The sequence below is a fragment of the Parambassis ranga genome, chromosome 14 (assembly GCF_900634625.1).
Source record: "Parambassis ranga chromosome 14, fParRan2.1, whole genome shotgun sequence".
NCBI classification, from domain to species: Eukaryota; Metazoa; Chordata; class Actinopteri; family Ambassidae; genus Parambassis; species Parambassis ranga.
The window spans coordinates 2226890-2247796 of NC_041034.1; the positions used below are offsets into that span (position 1 = coordinate 2226890).

Sequence of the window (20907 nt, forward strand, 5' to 3'; positions counted from 1 at the left end):
AACATTCAATGCACGAGCAACAGATCTGGTTGACATTCCTGCTGTCAGCATGCCAATTGCACGCTCCCTCAATGCTTGTGGCATCTGTGGCATTTTGCTGTGAGACAAAACTGCACATTTCAGGGTGGCCTTTTATTGTGGGCAGTTTGAGGTACACCTGTGCACTAATCATGATGTCAGATCAGCATCTTGATGTGGCACACCTGTGAGGTGGGATGGATTATCTCAGCAAAGCAGAAGTGCTCACTATCACACATTTAGACAGATTTGTGAACAATGTTTGAGAGGAATGGTTATATTGTGTATCTGGAATGAAGTTTAGATCTTCAAGTCCATCTCATGAAACATGGGAGCAAAAACAAAAGTGTTGCGTTTATATTTTTGTTGAGTGTATATATGTGAGGTCAAAGGAAATAGTCAATGTATATGTTTTGTTTATGTAAATACGGAAACCCACACAGCTCACAAACCTGTTATTATGCGTAATTACGCATATAAACCTGAGTTGGAACATTTTGAACTTTGAGCCCTCCCACCCTCTGATGCCCTGAGTAGAATTTGCATACAGAGGAGCAGAGCGCCTCCCTCTCCGGTTATGTTTTCCTTTCTGTGTAAGTATACTCCTCCAACCGGACTTTCCTCTCTAGTGTGCCCAGCAGATGAGGAAGTTAGACTGGGGTGGATCCGCTCTCCCCTCAGACCTGCGTGCTTTGAATCCCACTTCCCAACTTTCTGCGGCTGTTTTTAGTCTTTCTTCTTTCTCTCGGTTTTGTGCCTGTGTGGAGGGGGGTTCCGATCAAGATGTCTGTCCAGACCAGCCAGAAAAGAACGACCACGACCTACCGGACGGTGAGGTTGGCCTCTGACGAGCCGGTGCCCGGCACGCTGATCTCGGAGAGGACCGGGTCTCCGGTTCAGCCCGTTGCGCAGGTGTCGCAGGTATCACAGATGGCGACGCTGCCGTACGCGATGAACGGCTCGTATGAAACGGTCCGGTACCTGGTGCCGATGCAGCAGCAGCAGCAGCAGCAGCAACAGCAGCAATACGTCTTCATGCAGCAGCCTATGATGCAGGTGCAGCAGCCTATGATGCAGGTGCAGCAGCCTATGATGCAGGTGCAGCAGCCTATGATACCGATACAGCAGCCTCTGATGCAGCAGATGGTGTCACCGATGTACCTCCAGACTCTGCCGCGCCTGAGCGTCAGCAGCCAGGGGTCCGACCTGCTGTACCAGCAGCAGGTAGAGGTGAGCGCAGCTCTGCCTTTTTAATCCAATGAATGCGCAAAAATGCGCAGGTTCATTTGCGGTTTTATAAAGAAACATAAAGTTGATTGTTTACATAGCTCGTCTGCTCCAACATGGCTTCATAAGCTGACTTATTATGACACATGATGAGATGTGGAGTCAACAGACAAACAGCCACCAGTGGAACCAGCAGCCCTGTGAACTCCCTGTGGCGTCAGCTTCTCATTTCTCACACAGTGCCTTGAGTTTTCACAGCTTGTGATCTCATATAAGATAATGTGATGGGTGGGAGGCTGCGGCTGATGCTGCATTGTTGTGTACTTGTGATCACCTGGAACCCTGCAAACTCCAAGCAGTCTGATTATTTGATTATTAAAGTTTATAGAAACAGCACATTCATTGTTATGGGTGGACAGAGCTCAAAACACAAAACAGTATAACACAACTATGAAGACAAAAAGCCAAAGTTAAAGTAATAAATGAAGTAATACATGTGAATTTCTTTGAGTTTTGTTTGTACAAAAATGTAAATAAGTGGAATTACTATGCACAATATTTTTCAATGTGTCCACACTATATAAAAAAAAATAAAAATGCTTAAATATTCTAAATATTTAAGCATTTTTACAGCCTCTACAAACAAGTTCTACTTTGTAATGCACGTTAACCTGCAGATTAACCCAAAACTCGCTGAATTTTTGCCATGTGTCTCCTGGTCACATCTGAGTCAAACATGGCTTCCTGATTGCGCAGATGAGTGTAAAATTTTTTGTTTGTCACAGAATTGTGTTAGTAATAAATCTTTTATTTTTGGCCATTTTTTTTGTTAGGATATAATTTGAGCCTGTAGAATGAGGTCAGCTTTCTTGTGAAAGGTCCCAGGATGTGCTGTCAGGTATGAAATGTCCGGTCAGATTCATCGGTTGTTTGTTCATTAGTAAAGAAAAACTTCCTGATTCCAGGTGAACGTTTTAACATTCCTGCTGTGTTTCAGTGTGTCACTGCCAACATCTCATGTGATGACTCTTTTGTACGAGGCTGCGGAAGTCCTGCCCTCTGAATGTGTTGGCCTCTGTGAATGGTCAGAGCTGAATCCTGATCATTAATCGATCAATGCTGTTGCATTTGGAGCTGTTAGCTCATAGCGTGTTGGATAAAAAAGGTGTGCCGCCGCACCCCGCCTGGCTCTGCTGCGGCGGTGGCACACCTTCACTGTGTGTTTGAAGACATTGTGCCACCAGGCTGGGTTATGTATGGTGGAACAGATCGTCTACTTTTGACTGTCTTTGATATATATGTACTTCCTGATTGGCTGGAGGGTTCAGAGTTTCATTAAACCAGCCTGTCACTGTTCAGGATTGGCTGATTTGGTTTCCTTGAAATGAGAGCCTTAGCCTCCCGCTCTGTGTTTCGTTTGGCCTGCCTCAGGTTGTCTCACCTCGTGGGAATTTATTTGGCTGTTAGTGGCTCGGATTCAATTTTCGGTTTTGATGATGCCTTCTGAGTGATGTCAGGACCAAAAAACAAGTACTAACATCCTTTTTTATGAAGGACTGCCGTTTGAAACCGATCAACATACGAGAGTACAGGATTTAAAATGGATCTGTGGCTCATTTTTACAGTGTAGGTTTACTACATACTCGCTGTGGAGGCTTTCAGCTTTGATTTATTTGGGCTGAAGGCTCAGGCTAGACCAAAATGAAGGCTTCTGGTTTGGATCTTGGTTGCCATGGTGATGACAAACCTTGTCCAGTTGCTGGATCTTGAGATCCTAACCATACACAAGTCCACCTTCCGAGGTTTTGAGCCTCTGTATGTGGTCCAGAACAGTCAGCGTCCCTTAGAGTAGCAGCTTTGGGTTGTTTTAGCTATGACAGTCCACAGACATGCTAAGCTGCTACTTGCATGGATTCAGAGATCCTCAGTGGGTTGTCGTGTTTTCCCTTTAGTGGTTCTTTGATCCGATTAGTCTATGATTAGTGATGTCTGACTTCTTTGAGGGAGTATTATTGGCGGTTTTGGGCATATTTTGGTTCAGACGAGTGCTCGTGAAGATGAACGGCTGAAGCTACTCTTTGCTTTTAATGCTCACAAACATGGTCAAACATGGTTCTGTTGTTAGTTTGAAGCTAGATGAAGAGTAACATCATGGTTCAAGATAATGCTTCAAAGGCAGATTCTTACACCCATTTCATCACATATAGCTACTTCGTCAGGTTTCCTCTTCTACCAGCTCTGTTGTCACCACGGTAACTGCTAACCTGCTAGCGCAGCTGCTGGATTTTCACGAAATATTGCACACAAATAAATCCTGTCAGGGTTCAAGGTGGTTCAGACCAATCATAAGCCTTTGAGGGAGTATTTGGTGCCACTGCTAGTGATGGAAAAGATCTGTGTCTTCCTGGTTCAAACTGCACCTACAGTCGTGTTAACGCGCTTCGTGTTCCAAGATGTTTCTTTGCTTCTTCTTATTTTCGCCTTTTTTGTTGCACATTTCAGAGTGTCAGCGGGAAGTCTTCTGTGTTCAGCCAGTCATCCAGTCCCATCAAGAGCCCTGAGCCGAGCGTGGAGGAGGAGGCAAGGACACACACACACACACACACACAAAACCTTCACCGTAGGCCAGGTTGTTTTTTCTTGTTCACAAAAGACATATTCAAACACTCATATCGGCACACAACTACAAATTTGAACTCCACACACAGGCGTTATCATTAAAAGGCAAATGATCCAGCCACTTGTTGCAACAAGTTGTGTGTGAACCTACTGTTTTAAAACGTCATTTAACTTCTGACAGAAAAGAAGCAGCCACACCCTTCAGCATGAAGCCAAATCCCAGAAACAATGAGAGCAGGCGGTGTTAGAGTACAGCAGCAAAGCAAGTGTTTTCTTTCAAATCTTCCCAGTTCAGCTGGGGGCAGTTCACCGCGCTGCACCTACGCCCTGCTCCCACATCCACACTGTTACAACAACACATTGTTCACAATCACAGGGCCTGAAACTGTCACAGCGCTGGCGCAGGGCGGGTGTACAGTCGAGGTGTGTCGGGCCTGTGCTGTTAGGTGCATTCCTGGGATTTGAACCTGTGGCGTCATGTAGTCAAGACGGGAAGGTTCCTCTGATGTGTGTGTTGGCACAATCTGACTGAAAGGTGCAATTTGTCATGCTGACACACATCCTGAGAAAAACACCAGGTGATTATTTGTAGCATTGGTTTTAGTGCGTTATTGTCAATTTTTCAATCAATCGATCAATAATAGATGAGCTGTTTTTTCCCTGTTTGCATAATACAGGTGACTTGAATACACGGGTTTTGTGGCAATATTAGCTTAACGTTACACTCAATACAAGTCCATAGAGGAACTGTTACATTTAAGATAATAGATAAAGAAAGTAAATAAACTTTATATTGCACTAAAGTGCAGATTTTGAAGTCAGCTATTTATTTATGGACCACCTCCACCTAACTCTTGTGAGTACAGAGGACAAAGGTCAAGAGGAGTTGACTTTGCAGCGGTGTCTTTTTGACATTTTCTTCCTTCCTCCTCTTTTGTTTTTGAATGAAAACGTGTGATATAAAAGGCAAAGTTTGCACTTACGCTCTGAGGTTTCCACATGTGTACGTCATCTGCAGCGGGAGCCACCCCCTATCTGAACTCTGCTGTCCCTCTGCATGAGTTTATTCTTGTCAGCGGCGTCTTCAGAAAATAATTTGGGCTGTCAGGCTTCAGGCTCTGATCCACTAAGCAGCTTTCCTCGGGCCTAGTCGGGGGAATCTTTTGATGGTGGATGCATTGTTTTGCTTAAGTCAAAGTCAGATGAGACTTTTTTTATATTGTGAAACTGAATTCTTGTCTAGAATGTGGGAAAAAAGCTTCTTGACTCACAACATGTGGTTGTAATTAAAAATAGACCCCGTGGTGGAGCTGCTTGTACGTGTCTGTCTGTGTGTGTGTGTTTGTGTGTTTGTGTGTGGGATAATAGGTTAAAAAAACACTGCATTACTGGAAGTGTTGCTAAGACTTTGGGAAACTTTACTGTTTGACCTCTGCTGTTGGTTGACTGACACTGAGTGTGTGTAATGGACGTACACACCCTTTACTGACAGACTGATTATTTACCCTCAGCGTATCCACCTTTGCTCACATCGCGAATCATCATCGTCTGATACAAAGTTTCTGATACAAACTTTGAATAAAGTCCTCTATTCATGCCTTTGACAGCAAAGAAAGAAAGGAACATGTTGCCAAAACTAACACAACATGACATGATTAACAGTGAGGATGAGTGAATGGAAGGTGTGGTTCAGCAGCAAACGCCTGCACACACACTAACAGGCGGCTCTCAGACTCTCATAGGTCAGGACCGACCCTGCAGCCAGTTCTCTGAAAACATGGCAAGTTTTGAAAATGTCCACTACAGCTTACCACTTTGTGTGTGATAAACACCAATGTTTATCACATACACACACACACAGAGCGGGAGGCATCCCTGAAGTCTCTTAAGAGTTTCACTCGTTTAGTAAATTAAGCAGCGACACACCCACATTCCACACACCACAGCGTTCTGTGTGTCTGCAGGTTCATACAGGAGCCCGAAGTGCCCCATACATGTTCAGACATTCATGACTCAGCATGAACATGAAGCTCACCGTGATGCTTCTTGCATCATGAAATCAGGACTGCACGTTTGTATCTGCTTTAACATCAAGTGAGAAAAAAATCAAAGCGTGCAAAAGATTTCTCTGAGAAGAGGCCGCTGTCACCCCGAGGAAAGACTTATGATGATGAAATGTCAGCACACACCTTTCAAATCGCCTCATTGAAGTGGAACACAGTTAGTTTATGCCAGATTGCAATCGTGTTAAAAAAACAAACAAAGGTTTCATTCTAAAATAAAAACTAAAATTATATGAGAAACACCTGCACGAGATGTTTTTTAAAAAAAATCACAAATTTATGAGAAAAAATTAGAAAAACTCCTAAATCTATAAGCTGACGCTCACAAAACTAAATTTGTGAGAAAACAAATTTACAAATTTGGAGGAAAAAAACTCAAGAAAAACAAAAATTATTAAATTGATTAATTATTAATATAAATATATAATAAAAATATTTTCTAAAACTAGTACTAGTACGTCACCAGGAATAAAAACATCACATTTTAAACTCACAGATAAAAATCCTCGAACTCCATTCACTCCCATTGATTTGTGTACAACTATCACCGAACTCCAGATTGATCCAGTTTCAGTTTCATCAGGATACCTTTGGTTTGTTTTGCTGGTCTGTTGCAGCTCTATAAATGCTCGTGGTTGTAGTTCAGTGACGTGGCAGTGTGTGTGTGTGTGTGTGTGTGTGTGTGTGTGTGCATGTGAACAGCATTAACCAGCAGCGCTGCAGTCTCTACATTGTGTTGACAGCGTAAACCATCAGTTTCTGAGGAAAGGTCAAAGCCGTCAGAGCAGCTCTGATGAGAGACGAGCTCCAGTGGAAGCATCGGTGCGTCCTGGGCGGGCTGTGACATGTTTGCCTTCTCTCCACCTGCTCCTAATGAATTTAATGAGCGTGACAAACACTATGTGTAGTTTTTTTTTTCTTTTGTCTCTTCGTCAGCGGCTTCTTAAGAAGCTCTCCTCACCGCTGCCGAGCATGCAAAGCATTCAGGCTTAATTACAGGGCGCCGAAGGAGGGCGTCACATTGTGGTGAAGCAGGGACGCCAAACAGGACGTCACATTTTATGAGGGAATCTCTCTCTGAGCCAAAGAGGAAAACATCCACAGCTTTGATTCAAAGGGGTCATAAATTAAAAAGCATCAAATATCTCTGATGCATCTGTGGGAGGCGGCTTGAAGCTTAAAATAAGTTAGACACGAACAAAATTGTAGCCTAAAACCAAGTCTTAGCCCCCAAACAGGGGAGGCTGTCCTCACTTCAGTGGTCTAAAAGTCTGGTCAGCTGTGTCTTTGATCACGTCTGCTGCCGATAATGTGAAGCTGGTGGTTATATTAGCCAGTTTCTGTGTCTTTATTTCCAGCTGGTGGACTAATGTCTTTGTTTTGGTTTGTGATTATTAAAGAAGACGTGTACAGAAATCAGCAGATTTGACATTCGTTCGTGTAAGCGATGCTTTTGGCTGAGAGTTCACCAGACTCTGACATACAAAAGCCTCAGTGCAACCGCCCATCTGCAGGAGCCAACTGCAGCTGTGAGAAGTCTTGTGATCTTGTGAACTCTGCCAGAGCTAAAGAACGGGCACGTCATAAATCACACTGTCAGGTTCTTCCCTGTTGGCACTATTTTTTTTTTTATCGTCCCCTGGATTCTTCTGCATCCAGGCTGGAAATAAAAAAACAGGCCTTGGCTTGTTTGTGAAACTCAAGACAGCAGCCGGTTAGCTTATTAATCATAGCATAAAGCCTAGAAACAAAATGAAACAAAAACATCTCACCTGGCTCTGACCACAGGTTTGAAACTCGATCTTTCACACATCACAGAGCTCTCTTGATTATGAACATACTTCATTTGCATTTGTTGGCAGAAGCCAAAAACGAAGCTGCCTGATTCTGACTGATTGCTGATCACAGTCAGTAGCTGCACCTGTGATCACCTGACGCTATCCCCTGTGGTATTCTCACACCCAGAACGTACCCTCTAAATTGATGTTTTTTCATCTGTAAGCTGTTGCTATGGCAACCTGTGGATCTGTCTTTAGGCTTCCTCACAGTCTCACTGCTGCATCCGTTCAGCTCTCGATGATGTCAGACATTTTGTTTGAGATTCCTGACCCCAGCCTACATAAAATTCACTCATTCATGTGAAACATGTGAATACCAATGCATAAAAAAAATCAAAATTCTTCCATTTCTGCAAACAAAGTTGAGTAAACAGGAAGAAAATTAGGAACTTTTAAGCTACATTATGATAAATGCTGCAAAACATGTCTGAAAAACAGGTTGAGAAAACAGTGGTAACGCTGAAATTGTCTCACACACACAAAGACACTCACAGGGACTCACACAAAGAGCCTGTGTGGTAATGTGACTCTTCTCTCTCCAATAACAACCCCTAGTGTTACTTGGTCACACAGAGTCCTCAGAGCCCAGCTCACACACTGACCTACATCTGCACACACACACACACACACACACACGGTGCTGAGGTGAGGCGATGATGTGCTGAGTGTGGGTATTGCGTTACGGCTCTTTGGGGAGGCTCCACAGTTCCACAGTTTTTGAGCTGATTTGTGAAGGTTTGACCTCCACCCAGGGAGCAGAAAGGAAAACCTGACCTGATGGGATGGAAATATCTTTTGACCTCCTTTGACCTGCTCTGATCTGCAATTCTGCTGATTTCTGGGTCAGTCTAACACTAACCCATCATCATGAAGCTGTTGTTATCCTCCCACGTGCTCTGCACAGCAGCACGCGCTCTGCAGAGAGATCTCTGGCATTTAGCGTGTGCAGGTTAGCTGCATGTTAGCGTCTGTCAGAGTCCACCTGAGGCATTTTTGCGATCCCTGAAAATGAAAAAGACACAAAAGTCATCCTTAAAGTCTGCAGATATTTCAGGATGGGCTGGGGTCAGGTTGTTTGTGTTTCATGAGCTCTTTTTAAGGGGTTTTCTGAGACACCAGGTCAGAGTCACCTAAATGACCCTAAATGTCAGTTCAGCAGTGATAAGGAGCAACTTATCATCCATCCGTCTTCAGCCTGCCGGCTCTACTCTCCCTTTCTCTGTAAGAATGGCAGGCATGTTGGAGCCACAGCCCTGCAGACACACCCACCCCCATGTGAACACAGTGCACCAAACACATGAGGGGAGCCTGAAGGAGTCTTTCAGTCCTTCTGGAACCTTTGAGCCCATAAACCAAACTCAAGGTTGGACTTTACAGCCTGTTAGATACCAGTGCTATGTGTCATTGCAGCCACTTACTCATAGGAGGACTTCACCTGTGTGCAGTCCACTGTGTGTCAGGTATACACAGAATCTATCAGTCAGCAGCAGATTTTTCAGACAGTTTGTGTTCATGTGTGAGTCGGCATGTAACAGTTAAGCTTGTTGGAATCCGACTTCAGAGATTTTGTCCACCTGACTGCAGTGTTTGTCTTCCTTTCTGTGGAATTTCACTGAAACCCAACTCCTGTGTCATTGTTCCTGCTTGTAATGACCTCATAGTTCTCTACTCTGTTGGTTGTCCTGGTTACAAAAGAGCAGGATGAATCTATCTATTCACCTCACACACTGAAGTTCCAGTTTATCAGGAACTCCTGTACGAACCCGGTGCGATCAGACGCACGGCTGCTCCATAACAATAGTTTTATTTTAACATTTGAAGCTTTTATTCTGACATCCTGTCTGCCAGCAGAAACAGAACCTGCTGCAGGGCTCTGTGCAGCACTCCCTGGCACAGTGGTGTAAAATTCACCTGCTGGGAAAATCTGTCTCCTGATCTTCCTTCGAGCTTGTGTGGAATGTGGCTGGACCGCTTCGCTCAGCCGCAGTTTGCAAATTTAAAGAAGGCATGACATCATGCAAAACATTCTGCCCCCTCGTCTCTGTGCAGCTACGGCAGCGCTGAAAACAAGATTTTAAACTGAGAGGTGAAAATAGACTAGATCTTATCTGAGCGTGAAGCTGGCACAGCCTGCAGCCTGTTTCTAAATGCAGCATTAAAAACTTCGACTATGCAACACTAGGCTACATACGTTTTGATTTTAACTTGTTGGAGCTGGTCAGTAATCAATAAAAGTGATTGTAAAAAACATTTATGGTGCAGAACTATCAGCTCTCTGTGACTCGTGCATGTTATATATTGATAGTTATGCATTTACATTGAAGACGAGGGCTTGAAATATTATAAATAAATAAATGAATATAATATTTTCATTAAAATATAATAAAAAACTGGAAGTAAATAAATAAAAATAGAATAGAAAAATAAGAAACAAAATAAAAATAGTTAAATTTTAAAAAATATGTACACTATAAAAAATAAAAATTCGAATAAAAGTTATTCTCTCTAACACAGGTGCATGCTGGGACAGTAAACGCCCAAGCCCAGGCATTTAAGGCATAAAAAAACAAATACTGCTTCTTTCCCTTATGCAGGTTTGACAGCAATATTAATGGTTTCTATTACTCATAATTAAATCTGTATTATAGCAGAACCTGTCCTCCGACTCTAATCATACACAAGCTGCAGGGAGAAAAAGCTGCTGCCTGAGTTTGACAAAAAAAAAACACTGAACCTGGTGAAAAGTTTTAGTGATAACATTGTCTTGTTGCTACAGGTGGGTGTGACTGAGACAGCATGATCTGCAAAGTGCTTTTTTTGACAACCTGTTCTGTCAACTAAAAATAAAGTGTTACCTCTGAGCAGCAGTCACTCGGCAGACAGACAGAGTGAGAGTGCTCTGTCTTTGTGAAGAGTAAACACAGCGTTAGATAAGCAGTTATGCAACAAAAGCTCGATTGTGTGGCTACACGCAGATAAGAGGCGGTGATGGGTGTGTCGGGCTGACATCACCTGTAAGTGCAGCCAGGTTTCCAGACCACTTTTATTTCCTGATAAAGATAGGGTAGGAGATTTCATTCATTTCAGATTTTTGTTAAATTAGTGTAACTTCTCTTTACAATCCGACCAATTAGTTCGGCAGTTTCTCATTAAAACGAAGAATATGAATCATCTGAAGCTATAAAACACTAAAAACATCAGCCAATCCTCCGGCTGGACCCTGCGCGGAGTATTGGCTGGTTGTCACTCTCTTCCTGCTCTGCGTGCACCAGAGATGTACGTGCATGATGGCCGAAGTCACAGACCGCAGCTCGTCTTCAGGTGATGCGCGTCCATGTGATTGGAGGCGTGGCTTCGGGGTGAGCTCCGAGAGAAAGGGGCGTGTGTTTACTTTAAAATCTGTCTGACTCTCACTGAGTTTTCAAGATCTCCTACCCTACCTTTAAAGTCAGCGTTGCTATGAAACCCCCAAACGTGCAGAACTGCAGGAAACGTTTGCCTCGACCTTTGACCTGAGTCAACAAATCAGATCTAGTAGACGGCAGCGTTCAGATTTCCAGCTTCTGGCTGGATGCTAAAGCTGCAGTACATCATTTAAATATACTACTATTAAATGCGATGTGGAAGTGACAATAAAATGTATTGATTAGTGCAGTATGAGACATTTTTGTGATATCAGAGCATCATTCAAACGTAATGTAATTAGATTAATGGAGTGTGAACAATACAGGAGCCTTAAATCTGTTAAAATCCTGTCGCCCCAGGCGACTCTTCAGTGATAGGTGGGGATTGAAGAGCCTTCTCAGACATATATTTCCTGTTTGTTAAGCATGTGTTCACTCAGCTGAATAGTTAATGGTTTTGTCAGGATGTCAGTCAGAGCTGCTGCAGCTCCTCAGGTTTTCTCACCATTTAATATGCAGACATTTTGAGTGACATGTACACCTGTGTCTCCAGGAGGAAGAGGAGGTAGAGGAAGAAGAGGAAGAAGAGGAGGATGAGGGATTGGTGGAGGTGGAAGAGGTGGAGATCGTTAACGTCATACAGCAGAAGCCGCTGCCTGTGATAGAGAAGATGTCCAGGTCGGAGGTGAGGACGGAGCTGAGGGAGGTGCCGGAGCCGACGAAGCTGGACACGCGCTACTTCGGCGAGCTGCTGGCCGACGTCTACAGAAAGAACTGTGACATCCACTCCTGCATCTCCGATCACGTGTCCAAGATACGCGGGCAGTGAGTACACTGCTTTTTATCTAACAAGTAAATGATGAATGTTGGGCTTTTATTTTGAAGGCCAGTTTTAATTGAATAAAACACAAGAAGTATTAAATGATTGTATTAATTTAAATAACAATACATGAGACACTGAGATATAATGACCTCCTTATATGTGGTGATGTCATTAACAGTCTGGTTTTACTGTCCTGGCAAATAAGTAAGTGTAGTAAGTGTTGCCATGGAGACAGACTCTGGGTGTGGCGGCTTGGATTAGCCCCAGCAGCAGCGTGCTGAGACCCGTCGTTTCGGTTTCCTGATGGTCGTGCCTCACACCGTCTCCTGCTGACTCAGCAGTGCCGGCTGAGGAGTTTGGACTGATTTCTCTGATCAGTGATGATGAAGGAATAAAAGTTTAGAGTTCCTGACGTCACCTGCACAAAGCAGGAAGTTACTGGAGAAAAGCAGGTGAAGGTAATATGAAGTCATGTGGTCTGAGGCAGCCAATCAGAGTCTGATTTGCTGCTGCTTTGATTTAACATCATAATGATGGTTATACGCTTTGATGAATGCAGGATAAATGTGGAATGACACATCAAACGCCCACCAACATTATGATATCAGCTATCTGCAGCTTGGTTGGAACACCAGGCTCTGTTGAACCTGAGCTTTGTGGTATTGCTCCTCTGATTGGGCCTTCGTTCAGGCAGCCAGCTTTAACAGGCACAAGATGACTTCAGAGTGAAGCTACGGAAGGATAAAGTCAATGTAATTAGTGGTTGGGGGAGTCTTTTTAAAGCAGGTGGTGTAATTAGAAGGGGGAAGGTGCAGCAGGTGTGCTGGTCCAATGAGAGGAGGAGGAGGAGGAGGCAGGGGGGGCAAAATGGAGACGTGGAGCCCCAGAGCTGTAGTAGGTGCTGCCATCCAGGCTCACTCTGGCTGAGGAAGCCAACATGGTCCTGTGCAGCTCAGCTGAGTCACACTGTGGACAGGATCCCCCCCCCCCCTGTCTCTGCACCCTGTTTACTTAATGAATTACTGTGAGAAAAGACACACACACACACACACACACGCACACACACACACTTTCTTTCTTTTCTTCCCTTCTTTCACACACACACCTCATTGTTTGTCTTTCCTCTCTGTGTGTTGCAGGAAACACCATCTGGACCCCTGCAATGACTACAAGGTGAGAAACACACACACACACACACACACACACTGCTGTCTGTATGTGGTGCTCACAATGAACAAGAATGTTGAAACGATTCCTTCATCTGTGTGTTCAGATGGATAAAGAGGAGGTGGAAGCTTTGATTCCCAAAGGAGCCACCGAACTGACCAAACAACAAATGCGCTACCTGCTGCAGGTGAGAAGAAGAAGAAGATTTGAAACAGATCTGTCTGGAGTGAACGCTGCATTTCTGCTTAAAAACACTATCTGCTGATCCCTGATGCCTGATAAAAACCAAGACATGAATCACTGGATGGGTTTAAATACATCATCACACCATGAGATTTTATTTTGTCTGATGATATGACGACTCTTTGTTTTATCTGCCATGCTGCCATCATTAACCCCCCCCCCTCTGTGTGTGTGTGTGTGTGTGTGTGTCAGACTCGCCTCACTGCAGATAAGAGCATGCGTCTGCTGCTGTCCACCTTCAGCAGCCTCAGAGAGGAGCTGATGCACATGTCGGAGGACCTGCGGGTGAGAGACAAACACATGAGTCTGAGTTCAGTCAGCCCTGCTTTACACTGTAACCCGGCCTGTTAGAGCTTGTCACCGTGGCGACGGCATTATGAAGCAATCAGATCAATTACAGTCAATTACCTGACAACACAACCAAACTACAGGTATCAGCAAAGACAATAGAAACACTCACAGTAATGTACAATAACATAAGATATGATAATATTGGGTTATTAATCTGTTATGTGAGTATTTGTATGTAGCATTTTTACATTGAAGTAAAACTACACTGTAAAAAATATGGTTGTAATTACAAATCTGTTTAGCGATCCTACAAAAACATTAAATACAAAATACACACAGATAAAAAAATGAATAATCTCTGGATTAATATCTGGTATTTCGGGCTTTTATTTTGTTAAAACCATGGCTCTCACAGGTTTTATTACAGATCTACAAACATGCCGGTTCATCGGAATGTTCACATGTATAAAATCAGCAGCTCATATCAGGTTAGAACAGTTTGTGCCTGCAGCTTTTTCACATTCCCCTTCTATCAGCAATAAACAGGCTTCAGGACAGAAGAGTGCGGAGGAGTCACTGAGCTGCAGCAGCCCCGGACACGCACAGTGTGTGATGTGTTGACGTCGTACTCTGACTGTGTGTTTTTCCTGCTGTGTCACAGCGTCTGGAGGGCGAGAAGGAGTCTTTGGAGAGAGATCTGAGTTTTAAAGCAGACCAGGCGCGCCAGTATGACTGCCTCCTGGAGGCCGTGAGGGAAAACAACAGACAGCTGCAGGTACTCTGTGTTTGTGTGTGTGTGTGTGTGACCATCATGCTTTGCAGCCAGCACAAAAAGCTAACGTGCGTCTGTGTCTGCAGCTGTCTCTGAAGGAGGCCAGCACCACCCAGAGGTCCCTGGAGAGCCAGCTCATGAGCAGCCGGAGCACCGACTCCAACCGAGAGTTCAAGATGAAGGAGCTGGAGGGCAGAATGAGGGCGCTGGAGAAGGAGAACGAGATGCTGCGACAGAAGGTGAAGCACACACTTCCTGTCCATCTGCTCTCTGACAACATGTTTGTGAGTCTTCCTCACACTCTTTTCTGTCTTCTGTCTAAGCTGGCGGGACAAAGCAGCAACACCACCCTGCACATCAAGACGGAGGAGCTGTCACGTCAGTACAACGAGCAGCTCAGCTCCATGAGGCGAGAGAAGGACCAGGAGATAGAGAGGCTGAGGGTACGGTCCTGCAGACGTTTGTAGATGTTTGAACAACATTACAGCGATAAAGATTTTCCACTGAAGAGAAGGCGTGTCAGTTTGGACCCTCCATGTGTTGGATGCTTGAAATAACACAGCAGGATGTGTGTGTGTGTGTGTGTCGGTGTGCTCGCAGACCCAGGTAACGAGGATTCAGACGGAGGTCAGCACGGACAGGTCGTCCTCGGAGAAGAGTCTCCAGCTGAAGATCTCGGAGCTGCTGGTCCTGTTGGAGCAGCGGCAGACCACCATCACGCGGCAAGAGGAGGTCTGCTACGTGTCACACAAACACCACCAGTCATTCATTCTGATCACTACAGCACAGAGAAGCCCGGAAGGAGACAACTCATCAGTTTGTTTCCGCCTTTCAGGCCCAGCTGCATTCTGATCGTTCTCTCTGATACTTGTGCTTAAACTCAACACAAACTGTTTATTTGTAGCTCAACATTCACAACAATACTGAACTATTTTTGTGACCTTTGACCTCTTGTGGCCCTCAGGAGATCAAAAAGCTAATGCAGGAGAGGAACAACAGCTCCAAGAACGTCACCAAGACCATCATCACCAAGAGGTACGACGCTGCCGCCGCACACACTCAGCAATTAGTCGAATTGATAAGAACTAACACGAGTCCAGAGGATCCCACATTTCCAAGTTATATGGTCTATAAAAGATGCATTCTGGGAGCACGATGTTTGAAGAGGTCAAACAAACTTCTGTGATTGTTTGTGTGTCTGTAGGTACAGGAATCAGTACCCGATCCTTGGCCTGCTCAGCGATGACTACCAGGCGACCTCACCCGTAAAAGAAGCCAAGACCATCGTCATCGAGAGAACCGGAGAGATGATCAAACAGGTAAACACAGGAGGGGGCAGAGGTTAGAGATGTGGATGAACACCAGTCACGTCAAGGTCTGGATACAGCTTCATGGCTGTGCATGAAGAATACGCCTGTTTCTACTCTGCTTATTATAATTATCTAGCAACAGTCATTTTTTGGCTGCCAAGTCTGTTGTTTGGCGCCACCTTTTGGTGAAAATGTGCCATAAACACGTCTTACACTAAATAAACAAAAGTATGTGGACACCCAGCCATTTTTCTGGCTCCCTGTTCAGCCCATTCAGCATTTGTAAAGTCTGAAGATTGACCTGTTTTCACTTTCAGGACATTTTCCACTGGTTTGTTTATCAAAGGTCAGAATACACCGATTGATTATTCATGGGCAATCAATTAATAATTCCACGTATACAGCTGAAGCTGCACATGGTGTCCATTTACTTTTGGTCACATGTTTGTTGTATTAAATTATGCCAGTAACAACAATATGAAACCCTGCATGTGTCAATGTTGTTGTGCATTAACACAAATGGACCCTGAGGATGCATTTATTATATGTTTTATATAACATATAACGGATTGCACCATGCAGTTTGTATTGAAGACAGGTAATACAGAGGTGGGACCGACAAACAAAAACAGCTTCCAAGTATCATTCAAAGGATTAAGGAAACATTCTGTGTACATTTCAATGGAAAAATTAGGATAAAATGCCTTTTTTTTGCCCCACCCCTTTGTAGACCTTAATTTATACCCCGCTCACACTGGGGAAATCAATTCGGCTAGAGCAGGATTCGGGCCGTATCTGGATATATCCTGATTGATTTCAATTCACCTCTCAGAGGTGGATCTAGCCGGATTGGCTTACATCTGGCTCAGGTCTGAACGCAAATGCGTCTAGCGAATCCGGCTAGCTACGTGATACTTCCGGTTCACGGAGACAGTGTCCGGGTCGCGTACAAAAGCCGTATGTAAACAACCGTCGAACTACGACAGCTTTGCCCCGAGTTTATTTTCCACAGGGCTGCAAAGGAATAAACTGCTTTTTGAACTGAAAAAAAAAACTAACGAACGAGCGACACGGGACAAAAAAAAAGCATGAACGGACTCTGTATATTACGAGGCGCCACCTAGTGGTTTGGAGGACAACAAAACAAGCCGGGTTAAGCTGGATTGAGTTTGGATTGCATGTGCCTTTAAGCTGGATACGTTTAGACCTATTTTCAAATCTGGCTATCCAGATTCAATCCTACTCCTAGCTGGACTGACTTTCTCCAGCGTGAACGGGGCCTTAGTTGAATTGTGTATTCATCAATGAAATGTTTAATTTCAGTTGTATGTGTAGTTTTTGTCACAGATATTTAACTGCATTTCTCTGTGTCTGTTGAATTTTTTGCCTCTCATGTTTGACATATTCTATCTTACTATCTTACTGTAAAACTGTGTGTTGTTGCGTCACTGCTCGTCGTCCACGACAACATGTAACAACTGCGCCTGTGTTTTTATTCCAAAACAGGAAATCATTACAACCCCTTAAAGACACACTGCTTCTCTCCGACAGGAATGATTGAGCGATGAGAAGACCCAGACGTCACCCACCATCCTCCCCCTCCCACCCCCCGCATGCTCCTCCCCCTCCTCTCAGGGCTCCCAGGGTCGGTGGTGGTTGAAATCTCCCCCCTCCCCTCCATTCCCCCTTTCTCTCCACTCTAAATTTGGAATCTTGGGTTTGACCAAATTGGGATAATTTGGGGGGGGGGGGGGGGGGGTGACCATTTTGATTGGAATTGTTTTTTTCTTTAATTAAAAATAAATCAAAGAGCAAATCTGCTCAGTCCGTGCTGCAGCCAGTCATGGATGAAGCAATTTAATGACAACTGGAGGTGAACTGGAGTCTCGCTTCTCCCCTTCATGACCTCATTCCTATGAAATACCAAGAAAAGCATGACAATTTCCAAATTTAACACAGATTCTCATGTGTAGAAAGCACCGTGGGGTCGGGAAGAACTGTGTGGAATCACTGAGCAGGTGATTCAGCGATATACCGCAAAACAATCACCTGTGATACATCACCGAGCGGACAGTCACTGATTCAACAACACGCTGCAGTAAACACGCTCTGTGTGTCAGTGTCACAGGAGACTGTGTTGTCGGTATATTGATTATGTATGTCCCATCCCTGCTTGGCAGCCAATAGCCAATAATAAGCTAATAATTCACAGTAATTTAGCATTTGGTTCCATGTGGATGTTGAAATTGAACTCTATCCCCCTGAATTTAAAAGAAGAATAAAAAAAATGTAAGGATTTTTTAAATTTACAAGAACAGAAATTGTACAAAAAAAGAAACGATACCCAAAAATGTGGTAAATTTTTGAGTTTTTTTTATGACATAAATATAACATTTATGACATGAATATACATATTTGTGAGTTCTGAAGTTGAATAAACTCAAAAATCCATGAGAAAATACTGGTAATTGGTAATAATATATATACTGTACATACAATCTCTAGTTGCAAGATTTTCAAAAATCTGCATATACAGCATTGGAATTAAAACTGAAATAACTGACAACAAAATTATTGTTTGTAAATTTGTGAGATTTTTGGGCGGTCAATGCACCATTGTGGAACCAAATGTTGAATAGGCTCCAGTTGTCAGCAGTGCATGTAAAGCCAGGACTGGCTCCCTGTAGCACGGGCGCCTCCTGAAAGCCACCACAGCCACGCTAGCCCGGAGGACAAGGAGGTGGATGCGACAGCTATGAGTGCTACTTGGCATGTAAATACTTGTGTATATATATAAGACGGGCTCCGTAGAGCAGCCGTCCTTCAGTGTGGTGTTAGACAACAGACATTTGGTTCTGATCCGGTGTGTTTTTGTGGTATCTGAGATGTTTTAACTGCGTTTGAGGTGCATGGGTTCACATGTAGACGTTTGTATACGACAGTGGGACCTGGGTCAGGGGCTGTATGATGTCTTACATCCATGAGAGGAAACTCTCTGACTCCCATGGGTGTAACGCATCATGGGGGGGTGGGTGGGGTTAAGGGGTGGAAGGCTGGATGTGGAACTGGAGCATGATTATATGGGAGTTTAAGAGGGTGAAGAAACATTTAAAGCACAGTATGATGTATACTGTAAACTGAGATTATTTCCTGTCTTTCCTTTTATATCAAAGCATGTTGAAGGCTTTGTGTCCACTAGGTGGCAGTCTTACAGTCACAGTAGAGAAATATACGTCTCTTTTGTGTCTTTATCTTTTAAACTGCACTTAAAATTACGCAAACGTAAAACGACAAACATTAAGTTATCCTTCGAAGGCAGCATTTGAGGTCGAAAGCTTCGCAGCGGAGCAGCACGGAGGTCCCATTTCACAGGCTCTGTCAAACACAACCCTGGCACTGAAGCAAGCCAGCAGGAGGAGCTTTCCCACAATTCATATCAGATTGTTGATGATTTTTTTTCCCACAACTGGAAACAGCTGAGGAGTCTAAATAGCTGCTGAGGGTGCTAGTCACTAGTAGCAACATGGACGTCAATAAAACAGGTGCTATGGACAGAAAGTCCCTCCATTGGCCAGACTGTCTCATTGAACAACATTCAGTGTGACCTTCTTGGTCTATGAAGGCCACATCTCCTTGATGGACTGCTTAAAATTGAAGTTTTCTTAGTGCAGCTCCATGCGGCTCAGCGTGCTAAAACACTTTGCACATGTCTTTTGAGAGGCAGAGCGAAGGGTCCCTGAGTCCCACCAGGTGCACAAACCCTCCAATCGGGACACGGGGACTTCCGTCATGTCTGACTATAGGCACAATCTAAGTTGGCGCCCGCCTGTCAAACTCTCTAAGCTTTCAGCTTTAATATGATTAATAAAGTTAATCTTAATCTTAATTTCATTCATTGTTTCTGCTGTAAATTGGACATTTTAACATGGAGGTCTATGGTTCCAGCCCCTAGAGGCCACAGGGGGAAGTGCAGTTTTCCACATTTAACGCTTCGCCTCTCACGCCCAGAGGTTAGCCACTTCTGTAACTGCAGCTAGTTCCTCAGAGTTTGATGATTGCTCCAAAAGAACTTTGGATAAACTACAAAATCCAAACAATGAATCGTTACGACCTCACAAATCCTGCCGGATGAGGAGCGTTTAAAAAAAAAAACCCTGTATGTCACACAAAGTGTCCGCCATGCTGCACCACCAGACGCTGCCCAGTGGACACAGAGTCACATAAAATCTGTTTTTGACACTGTGGAACCTCAACGTGTTCACCATGTCAGCAAGCTAATGCTAGGCTAGCATCATTCTGGTGGGCCTGCGAGGGCAAATTATCATCATCAAATCAGACCTAAAGTGGCCCACCAAAATAACAGCCTCCATTTGCTCGCTGGAGATCTGTGACCAAATCCTGCCCTTTCTTTTTTCAGCTGTGTGTTGAGCTAAATTAACAGGTTTTGCAAATAGATTATGTCTAAATATATTTTTCTTATGCAGATAATTTGTTTTTCTCTTTGAGAGGATTTGGGCTGCTGGACTCAGTCCTCTCCACTGAGGAATGTGTCAGCTGACGTAGATTGTGATTAAAATCAGTAATATATCTTTACAGAGCTGCGCTTGTGTTTTATTGTTCTTCTACAGTCTTTACAGTCCCGTCTGAGCTCATGTAGCTCCCGCTCTGACCAGCAGAGGGAGCCAGCCTCCCTCGGTGGCCTCCGCTGTCAGCTCGTGGGGGTCAATGAGTGGAGCTGATGGAGCAGAGAGGCAGAGAATGAGGTCATCACAGCTCTGTAGGGCTTGGCTCAGTTGGCTGCTTGTCAACCATTTTGACTTCAGTCACTGCTCTGAAAGCCCAAACAGACAGCGCCGGGAAGTAACAGATTACACCCAGAGAAAGAGGATCTAATAATCAGATTACTTGTTTTGTAATGTCTGATTACAGACACAGGAAGGAGCTTTTAGATCTGCCATGGCCCATTTTAAGATAAACCAAAAACAACATGTAACCAAATGTTTTAGTTTGGAGTGTCGAGAGGGACACTGCAAAAATAACAGCGTGACATCATGTTTTATCATTTATTCTTTCTGTTTAAATCATAATATGTTTCATTATTTGCACAGCATCATTTTACAAACACTTAGCAC

At 44.1% G+C, this 20907-nt stretch overlaps 1 protein-coding gene across 3 annotated transcripts; it reads left to right on the forward strand.

Annotated features, from left to right (window-relative positions):
* Positions 1 to 596: 596 nt before the first annotated feature.
* On the forward strand, positions 597 to 18634 carry pof1b (POF1B actin binding protein). Of its 3 annotated transcripts, XM_028421347.1 has the most exons (14): positions 597 to 1074; positions 1117 to 1248; positions 3748 to 3825; positions 11723 to 11994; positions 13132 to 13165; positions 13266 to 13346; positions 13595 to 13687; positions 14355 to 14468; positions 14552 to 14704; positions 14789 to 14908; positions 15066 to 15197; positions 15430 to 15500; positions 15670 to 15784; positions 17282 to 18634. In XM_028421347.1, the coding sequence occupies exons 1-14, from the start codon at positions 802 to 804 to the stop codon at positions 17300 to 17302; spliced, it is 1689 nt and encodes a 562-aa protein (XP_028277148.1). In that variant the 5' UTR covers positions 597 to 801; the 3' UTR covers positions 17303 to 18634. The 3 variants fall into 3 exon arrangements, with proteins under 3 accessions (XP_028277148.1, XP_028277146.1, XP_028277147.1); XM_028421345.1 differs by having other exon boundaries at positions 597 to 1248; XM_028421346.1 differs by having other exon boundaries at positions 597 to 1248; positions 17327 to 18634.
* Positions 18635 to 20907: the final 2273 nt, after the last annotated feature.